A 10697-nucleotide genomic window follows, 5' to 3' on the forward strand; every position below is an offset into this window, starting at 1 on the left:
GGTTCATATGTGTTGGGTCAGTATCTTCAGTTTGTTCATATGTGTTGGGTCAGTATCTTCAATATTGTGTCCCTCCTTTCGGGTTATGCTCTGCCCCAGGGTTTTCACTAAGACTTTGGCCCCATTGGCGGGTAACGTTCACTCTCATGGAATGTTGGTTTTCTTGTACCTGAACAACTGGCTAATATGTACTTTCCTTTTACTAAGATCTAGAAAAAGCCCAGCAGGTGTGCGCCTGTCGTTCTCAGTAAGACTTTCTTCTAAACCACAGCAAATCACATCTGGTGCTGGTCCATGAATTACACTGTATAGAGGTGCTTTTAGATAAACATTGGGAAAGATATTTCTTCCTCCTCCTCTCAAACAAACGTTGATATCATGCCTCTGAAAAGCTTCAGAACCGTCAAGTAGCCTGGTGAGGCAATGGCTGAGAGGACAAGGAGATATGCTCCTGGTCTCCATCTGGTACCCGGGGCCGATCAACACACATTTCATCGGTCTAACTTCTCCTGTCTCATTGGAAACCACAATCTCAATGCTATGAGAAACTGATTCCTATTTCTCTTCAAGTGACTTAGAAACTGCAGAGGTGGCTTATTCCCCATCAGCTCAGCATAGGTGCATCCTTAGCTTCCCATCTCCTTGTCTTGGATGGGGTGTGACAATGGACCACCAATCTGTTCAGGGTCCTCTGTTTAATGAATGCAACATCTGTACATGTCCAATTGGAAGTAGCTTGCAGTGGTCCTCAATGCTTGTTGGCATTTGTTCTATTTCTCAAGTATCAATCTGAGCACTTCTGGACAGAAAATCATGTCATGAGAGCATGTATGAATCACACTGGGAACACCTAAACCCCCTTTCTTGCCCATGTGGAGGATCAAATTGGCACCTGGACTGAGGAGAATCTTGTACCTTTGACAGGAATCCATCTGACAGAGTGGGAGAATTGGCGTACAGACTTTCTGGGCCATATATTTCCCACCTTCATTTCCATGTTACTGAAACCACTAGTGTTCCAGGAGATCGTGAGAAGTTTCGGGGTCCTGTGGCTGGATCTATTTACTTCTCCACTGTATTTTCTCCTCACCAGGTTAGGCTCCCTCCTTCTAGATCAGGGGGCATGGAGGCTGGGGCATGATGAGTAAGCAGTGGGCCAAGTGTCTCCTCTTCATGTTTCCCAAATTTCGCATGATCAACAGGGTAATGTGCAAGATCAGCAACGAGAAAGTGGAGGCATGTAATTAGCATCTCTGGTGTCCTTTCCTTTTACATCTAGCAGTCCAGTCTCCTTGGTAATTTCCAATAAACCTCTCACTGCTGATCTTTCCTTAGTTACCAGAAATAAACTGTAAGCAGCTTGTTCACAGGGGTCTGGAAATGGAGAGGTTACGTTTTTGGGAATTTGGTTGCTCTTCACAGGTCGCTTTCCACATCCAGAATTCCAGAAGGAGTGTACTTTGAAGGTCTACAAGACAAGTGGCAATGGTGTAACTTCTCTGGGTCATGTAATTCAAGGAAAAGTTCTCTCTCATCCTATGCGGACGAGTTCTTACGTTTTAAGGGAGGTTTTCCCATTGCGTTTCTACTCTCCTAAGTCAATGGCCAGACTTCAAGACCATCAGGGGGCTGACTCTAGTTTAATTTAGCCTTTCATCTTATAAGGGGGTTTCAGCTTAGGAAAACTGTCAACCATTCCCCGGTTACTTCACTGGATCCGCCTCTAATTTTAAATACCCTTCTAGTGTCTCCCTGTGAGCCTCTTATTTCTATATTCTTTGATGTTTTTGATACTAAAACAAACTTCTTCTTGGAGGCTATTTCATCAGGTGGAAGATTGGGAGAGATATGAGCGTTTCTTTGTGATAATATGTTTATAAGATGTTTTCACAATAAAGTAATTTTAAGACCTGGTCCACTTTTCATTCCTAATTTCTCCTCTTATTTTCATCTGCGCCAGTACCTGATCCTTCCATTTATTTTCTCTGTCCCTATCCTTGAACCTATAAACACACTTGCATTTCTTAAATTTGCATAAAACGTTATCTATATGCCTGTAAAGGACAGGTTCCATTAGGAAAGGGATTATCTGTTTTTGTGATATTTGGTTTAGCCAACAAAGGTAGTCGTACAATGACTGCAACTATTAGTCGTTGGCTTAGAATGGTTGTTTCCATGGCATATCTAAAGATAGGATCCTTTATACCCTCCAGGGTTCAGGGTTGCTCCATCAGAGGTATATCCACCTTGTGGGTGGTATTGAAAGGAGCCTCCATAAGGGATGTTTGTCTGGTGGCTACCTGGTCAATACTGCACACCCACTTTACACTAAATATTAGAGAGCCGTAGATTTCAATATTTTTAAAGGGCTAAGAGGAAACACAGAGGAGTACCCTCTCCAAAATAATGATACCACTACACATCAAAGTACTCCACTACAAGTCCTACAATAAATATAGGTAATAAAAACAGTAATCTAAAGAAGGGAATGGTAGAATGTCCCTAACAGAAGCATCCACTTGAACAGTGGTAGATTTATGAAAAGGGCAGATAGCTGGTCCTTTGTTTAGGATTTTTAGTTGAATCACTCCATCTGCAAAAACAGAGAGAAGAAACAAGGGGACAAAAATCAACCCACCTTAGCTGTAAAAAATACACAGAATCAGAACAACACAATTTGTGATAGCCTGACATTATCGCGCTAATAAAATAAATAGTGTAGGGCAATACCTTTGTCACTTGCTTTCCAGGGGGGGGCGTAGCCCTGAAGAAAGTCCGGCACCGATTACGATTGGGCATCCAAAGGACTGAAACATGTTGGCCTTAGGGTCTTAGGACCTTAACATTCCAAATTACCCTATTGTCCTGTAATATTTTTAATATCCCTGTCAGACCCAAGAATAAAGTGATACTGGGGTCTGCCAGAGTATTTTTAATCTTTATTCCCCTGGCCAGATTTATCATTTAAGAGCTCCCTGAAATATTGGTTGAGCCCACCACAACTTATAGGGGTCGTGGTGTCCCGATGATGAAGCATGACACCACTAGGGTGTGTGAGGGAAAATAAAACAAGAAGAGGTCTTTTCCTCTACCACTGTTCATGTGGATGCTTCTGTTATGGACATTCCACCATTCCCTTCTTTAGATTACCGTTTTTATAACCTATATTTACGGTAGGACTAGTAGTGGAGTACTTTAACGTGTAGTGGTATCAATACTGCACACCTTCATCTCCCATTACAGATTGAGGATAGGAGTTGTTTTTCTTCTTCTTTTGGATATGTGGTTGTTTGAGCAGCCCATTAATAGGTTTTGTTTTTGATAACACTTTCCGAAAGAAATTCAATATGGTGTTTATTCAGACTCTTTTATCTTTAATATTGAGCCACTTACCTCAATTTAATGGCTTGGGTATACGCTCATTTCTCTATGGACTGGAACATGGAAGATGGATAAAAAAGGTAATGCCTAAATTATTTATCATAAATCTTCATTACTCTTTATAAATACAAAATTGGCTCATGATGCTCATGATGCAGCTGTCACACCATAATGTGGTCATTGTAGAAGATATATTGGAGAAGTGTGGCTCAATCGTTAGAGCGGCACACCCTGATGCCAATGTCAAGCCCGCGACCAGGGTTCAATTCCCCACCTCGGCAGGTCTTGGGCTCAAAATTCCACAGACCTGATAATTCTCGCCTCGGTACCTATTCCAATCATGGAGTCCCACTCTGCAACTCTGGGCAACAGCTTGCTTAATCTCCACAATGGCCCCCACAATGCTAAGGATGCCTGGCCTCCACCTTGGGGGTGCCCAGGAGTAGACGCCTCACAGGGAAAGCCAGGATGGGTTCCACAGCGGTATTCGTACAAGCGCCTTGAGACCCTTGCGGGGGACTAGTGCGCTATACAAGTATCAATTTATTTATAATAATGACCATAAGGAAAGAAATTGGCCAGTGGAAAGCAACTCCTTAATCCAGTGAGCAAATGCTACAAATGCATGCTTTCCATGGGCGATGACGGCCCACCACTTTTATATTCATGACCAATGACTATCCGTTTCTGGAATCTTTACCTTTTGAGTGGTATTCGTGCTTTCGGCCAATTGATCACACACTATTATTTGCCATACTTCGAAACCATTGTGCTTCTAAGTTTTTATCAGTCCATGTAACCTTGAAAAATCTGTGGGCTTCTTTGCCACTATAGGGCGAATCATGGGTTGCCTGAGCTCTCCCAGTTACTACTCATTATAACAAGTACACTTTGGATAAAAGACTGAACATTAACAACCAAGAACTACTACATTACTATAACTTGAGAGTAAACATATTGATGGATTTATGTACATAGAGAACATTCTTTAAATAAATGCACCCATAGATTTCTGAAAACATCTATGCCGTACATAATCGACCTTATTTACAAGAAGCAGCATCTGCACCTAGTTCTAGCCAATAGTGCTTGCTCCAGGGTGTCATATCCATGCACATATCTCCAAATATTGCCTGCAGAATTGTTCATGGTGAGAAAGTCACTGGAAATAGGATCCTGTGCGGCTTAACTTGTATTTAAAACCTAAAACTCTCTGAATGCCATATACTGCTCTATTAAAATAGTAATTAGACTGTAAATCCTGCATTGGTAATTCCATGATGGGTCATGAATGACATATTCCTATTCGTTGACAGTCGAGAATGATAGATGGGGGTTGCCTGAGTGGGATGTCTGTACATTCGACACACACTCATCAACACATTCCTCCGTAGGTGACTAGCATCACAAGGGCCCTTCCACGTGCCAACAGCCCACATTTGCTGCAAATTCAGCAAGTGGCCCTACTACAACTGTCATCAGTACCACAACGCTACCCCCTCAACCACTTCCATCAATGTGTTGGCCATCATTGTAAGGGAAGGAGAAAAGCTGCCTTCAGATGGGAGAAATTATGGAATTATCCAAATATCCCTGAAAGGTTGAAAGAAGAGGAGATCCTTCCACCAAATGGCCCATGAGGACACCTCGGCTGGTCCCATCATCATGTAGCAAACGTCCTTTGTAACTCTGTCAACCCAGGAATTCACACATAGGGCAGTGGAGACATGTCTTGGACTACAGATTCTGCAGCTCTGTAAAAGGATCCTTCCATGATATATCTTGTTGCCCCAACTTTCTCTCTGGAATGGTGCTTTTTTGGAACTTTATTTTGATTACCCACATTCTGCAAGGACCAAGGAGACTCTTCTTCCATTAAATTGTCCTTTAAATCAATACAATATTTTTCTGAGTGTTTTATACCAGGATATGGCTGTGATTTCTGCTTATCAAGTGAAGTCCATATAAGAGGTAGTCTATTGGGGAGACACACATGATGAAATATCCAGCCCTCAGAAGCTTTGCAGTGTGTCCCACAAGGTTCCAATGAATTGAAACATTTTTGATCAGACTCCTCCATTCAAGGACATCGACTCTTTTCGGCCCATCTACTTGGGCTTCTTCAGGACATAGGAAGACGAGAAAACCTATTCTGTTATACTAGGCCTGATCCAAAATTATTCATACCACTTGTGACGAAGCAATTTCCATCAAGTGGTAAAGGAGAACCATCAGGGTGATTACCATCTGATACCAATGTCACAACTGCCGGATCCAGCCAAACTGATGGCCGGTAGCAAGGAGTTACCTATCACACCCTCCAAATTGTGACGGGAATGTTTTCTCTTATGGGAAAGGGACCTTATCCAAGTAAGGATGATGGAAGGGAAATGGTTCGCCCTTTAGAGATACGTGTGATACTCCATGTTGGCGACTGACTTTGTATCGGGTAAAACAGAGGCATCAGTGATGGGGCCAATGCTAAGTCACGAACAGTTTCACAGCCTCCACCCCAATATATGCCACCAGGGGCCATAATAAATATACAGTGAATTTTTCCTGTTTGAGCCACGGCGCACCTTCAAATAGGTGCATCAAAAGGGAGAGTGTCCTGTATTACTGCGAATGCACTGCCCCCAGGGCAGACACAAACTTGTGCTGCCCTAGGTGCAGCACAATCAAGTGAAATATGGAGCAGCTTGTTCAAAGCAGCTCTATGTTACACTGTAAAGGTGGCAACCCACATGAACTTTTAAGAGGGGAGTGAGGTCCCCTTGCAGGTGGGTGCTATGAGTGACTGCACCCACTGGCAAACGGATGTCTAAGGGTCTATGGGACCCATTTTCTCTCCTCCAGAGGGCTGCCTTTAGAATGCACAATGATAGTGTGCCACCATGTTTCAGCACACTTGGGATGACCCAGCTATCTCCAGACTTATTGAAAGAGGGATGAAATGTTGACCTGATCAAGAACCTGATTTATTTATTTATTTTATTTATTTATGTGCTTCTATAGCGCCTGAATAAACCCCCGAAGGGGTATCTCCGCGCTTTTGCTAGTTGAAGGAGATTTATACCGTGCCGGGTCACTTTCAGAGGTAGCAAGGCATGAACAGGTTAACTAATAGTAAAAAGGTGGGTCTTGAGGGTTTTACGAAAGGATAAGTGGTTGGTAATGAGTTTAAGTTTAGGGGGAAGAGAGTTCCAGAGATTGATGCACACTAGATCATTGTGCTAGGATCTCAAGAAATCAGAGGTTCAAACTGATGCAACACAAAGTCCTACAACCTTTTTCAATATACAACGTGTCACATTGTGCATTGAACTGCGTTATGTGCATTTTTAGCATTTCGCATTTTTGCATGATGTGCACTTTTAGCATTTTTAGCTTTCAGCACCGCACGCCGCAATGCTAAACATGAGTGATGCGCGGGTACATCCTAATGTCCCCCATGGGACCCCCGCCCTTATGGCGGGTGGTCCCTTTTTGCCTCGGGATGGCATCCTAATGTGCCCCAAAATCTCACTAAGACCTCCTGACAATTACCATAGGAATCTAATCCTTTAAATTGGACCAAGAGCACTATTATTCATACACAGAGTCTATGCTTATGGCAAGGAATGAGACAATTTTACTTAAACTGTCTGATGAAGATGAAGAATTCCCTCCCCCTTCGGAATGGCCATACACTTATACACTTGCATTACATAAGGCTGCATTTCCTATTAATGTATCATCCGTCAAGAAAGCTACATTATTACTCCAACACAATTTGCATGGCACCAAATACCCGATAATGAACATTTTTAGATGATTGTCCATTGGTAATAAACCAATGTGCCACCTAGGACCAGCTTAATGGCGGCTGCAGCTTGGACATGCAGAGGACTCACTCAGCAAGCACTACCCTGGCACGGCAAGCTCGTCCTTCCACGCCTGGGCTACACCCAGAAACAGGAAACCTGGTATTCCCCATCTTTTAAACTACTCTGCAATGCTTCTCTGTGCTCTCAACCCTGGCAGCTGCTTGCTGTAATGCTGCCATGCAAATCCACAAAACATGGAACATGCCTAAAACGCCTCCTGCTACTTCTCATGCACTGTCCCATGCCCTATGCCAACTAGTCTTGCGCCAACAATACCCAGCATCCCACTCACTCACACAAACTAACCACCCAGTCACGCTAACACAGACCGCATATATTCCAGGGCTTGAGACCTGTTGCTACTTCCCATGATGCCACTTCCTGTGATGTCATGCACTGTGATGTGGTACGCAGTGATGTTGTGCGCCGTGATGTTGCACTTGCATGCTGCCAAACTAGCTTAGTCCCCCCACTTCTTTTTTTATGACTTGTGCCCTGCTGTTAATGGGCATATTAAAACTGGACAGACATGTAATTTTAGGTTCACCGATTTACTCCTGCCCTGTCTCTTCCCGATACTGCAGAGAACTGTCTGGATTTCGAAACGGGTCTTTGTATTTACATTGCCTCAGAGGTGATTTGCGCCCATTATTGACCCATTCTCACGTGTTGAGGTCACTCCCCGCTAGAGGGCGCCGCACTGGTCCAATACGAGGTCTTGGGCGGGGCTCCCCCCTGCAGAAGCTGTCATTGTTAGTACTACAGACCGCACACTAGTTTTGTGACAAGAAACCCTCGAGTTTCGCCAGCTGTTACTCTGCATACTGCAACCCTGGCTTAATGCAAATTGACTGCTTCTTACAGATGGTCTAGGCCGATGGCATTTTAAATGGCAGAGAAATTGGTCTATTATTTACGATTACCAACACGTTACGGCTGAAGTCCGAAACTGCAAAAAAGCACCGGCTTTATCAAAGTGAAGATAAACTCGGCTTGTGCGTGATGCAGTTCTTTAGACATTGCGATGTCTACAAACATGGGTCAACGTGCAGCAGAGTATACTTTTAAAGCTTGGGCCATTCACCTTTCAAACCCCGGCGGTATCAGTAAACCGTCATTTGTCACGCACATTTTTCTAAAAAAGGAAACATGGCTCGTAGTGCATCATACATGGGAAATGAGTCTGAACTTTCTACAGCCGAGTTCCTCCTGGTGGATATGGGCGCACAGGTTGTGAGGAAAAGCGGCTTTCACTGCCACATCTGCATTCTGCACTCCTAATGTGAAGCGCTCTGACGCCTTCGGGTAAAGTCCGCGCTATATAAAAATGCATAAATAAATAAATACATAAATAAATAAATTCCACTTACACCTGACCTCATCGGATGTTTTCATATTTAGGAGCTATTTATGAATGGTTCTAAGTCAGACTCGGGCCTTAAGTGTAAGGACAGGGCTCAAAAAGCGTTGGTAAAGCCAGTAGGTCTGGCTTCACAGTGTCATGGCATGCAAACACAGGCAGTCACAAATGCTGTTTGAATGTGTTGCATGCACACATTTTGTTCTACAGATTTGCAAGAAAAGGCAAACCAGAAAAAGACATGAGCGCCAAAGGCTGAAGGGGGCTTACCAAAACCCCACCTACTCTAATAACTTCCTATTTTACTGTTTTAAGAATTGATGAGATGAGTACATCCAGACAGCAAAACTGTCTGTAGCCAGATCTAAAAAAAAAATCAAAACATAGCAAAGTGAGTCAAAGTCAAAACGGTGCAGTCCAGAATATTTCCTTTTAGAGCAATAATGTATTTGATGCATATGCTACTATAGTGCACACCATTCAAGTTCAGTAATGCTGTGTGTAGTACATGGAGGCCTGCAATCTATGTTTAAAAATCTGACTCAAATTTTTGTACTACAGTCTAGTATTGACATCAATACTCATTTACAATAAGAAAATTAAGTCACACCTATACTGTAATATTCTATTGCGGTTTGTTCTGAAAATACATTACCAAACCTTCAACTTATAGTTCATGTAAAAAATAGTTCCTTGAGTACCCAGACCATTGGGAGCCACTTAAATTAAAAGCGTTTATAGTCCTTCATTTCACTGCTTTGGTGTGGAGTGGTGTGGCTCACTGGTTAGAGGCGGCAGACCTGAGAGCACAGGGCGGCCCGGGACAAGGGTTCAATTCCCGGCAGGGTCGTGGACCAGGGTCTGTGGATTCGATAATTCTAATCTCGGTGCCTACTCTAACCAGGGATCACACTCGGCAACTCTGGGCATTAGCTTGCCTCATCTCCACAACAGCCCCTCACATACGCCAGGGATGCCTTGTTTCACCTTGGAGATACCCAGTAGGGACCATCTAACAGGGAAAGCCAGGACAGGTTCCCCAGCGGTCTACTGTGCAGAGATGCTCCTTTGGGAGTCGATTCTAGCGCATTACAAACCCACAATTAATTAATAAACAACAATTGACTCAAACTTGATCATTGATGATTAATTGATTGGACTGTGTGAGTTCGATGGATTTATAACCATTGTAAAATGACTTACCTTTGCAAAACTAAAATATTTGCATATTATTACACATTTGAATTTATAAAGCAAATTACACAAAAATGCTGAAAATATATGTATGGGCCAAATTACATGCTCCATAATTGGTGGGTTTATATTTCCACTTGCATTTTACATTACTGCAACGAAAACCAAAGCTTCAATCTGTATGGACAAGAGCTCAAAAGTTTAAAAGAGGATGGAGGGGGTTTGATGATCGATGAATTATACGCAATAAAATATGCCCACCAAACGCATTGAAAGTCACCTTGAAGTTCCAAAAACTTGTGAAATCTTTAACACGAATGATAATTAGTTCCTTAACCAAAATCATTTCATCATTTTATCAACCAGTGCTGGGTTGAAGCCTTGACCTGCACACAAATCCTAATACAAGGCCTGGTGGTTGTGTTTCAACAATCAGGCAATAAAACGAATGGACAAAGAAAACTTTAAAAATAAGTTTTATCAAACGTCTCACCTTGTGCAGAGGCCATTCCGATGAACCCTGGAAAAGAAAGAAAGTGGATAAAGTCAAAACACTTTGCAAGACCATCAGAGGCTTAGGACAAGGCCAAGTTGATAAACTTAAGAGAAAATGTTGGATGTAGAGAATCGGAAACTGATGCCCTTCACAGCACTGTGAGACAGCTCACACTGCACAAAAAATTAGCAGAACCCGGTATGTAGCTATAAATAGTGCAGCAGGTGCAGTGGCACCAGGTCCCAAAAGTGTGAGAGGCCAACTTCACAAGAATTCATGCATGGCTGTATTTTTATTATCAGCCCAGGTTGGGGGGGGGGGGGGTCAAGTTTCCTTGCACCACTGGAAATAACCTGTTTCTGGGGTTGAGTAGGTGGTCATATTTTCCTGCCAAAACTGT

The 10697-nt window shown here is 43.0% G+C and overlaps 1 protein-coding gene across 1 annotated transcript in view; it reads right to left on the reverse strand.

Annotated features, from left to right (window-relative positions):
• Positions 1–10318, reverse strand: part of LOC147703609 (serine protease 33-like) — a 134683-nt gene extending 124365 nt beyond the window's left edge. Inside the window, exon 1 of the mRNA XM_086931946.1 lies at positions 10295–10318. Within this exon, the coding sequence (XP_086788072.1) occupies positions 10295–10310 (16 nt within the window). The 5' untranslated portion in view covers positions 10311–10318. The remainder of the gene's footprint in view (positions 1–10294) is intronic.
• Between the last annotated feature and the right edge of the window lie 379 nt (positions 10319–10697).

This window comes from Lissotriton vulgaris, chromosome 7, assembly GCF_964263255.1.
Source record: "Lissotriton vulgaris chromosome 7, aLisVul1.2, whole genome shotgun sequence".
Taxonomy (NCBI): Eukaryota; Metazoa; Chordata; class Amphibia; order Caudata; family Salamandridae; genus Lissotriton; species Lissotriton vulgaris.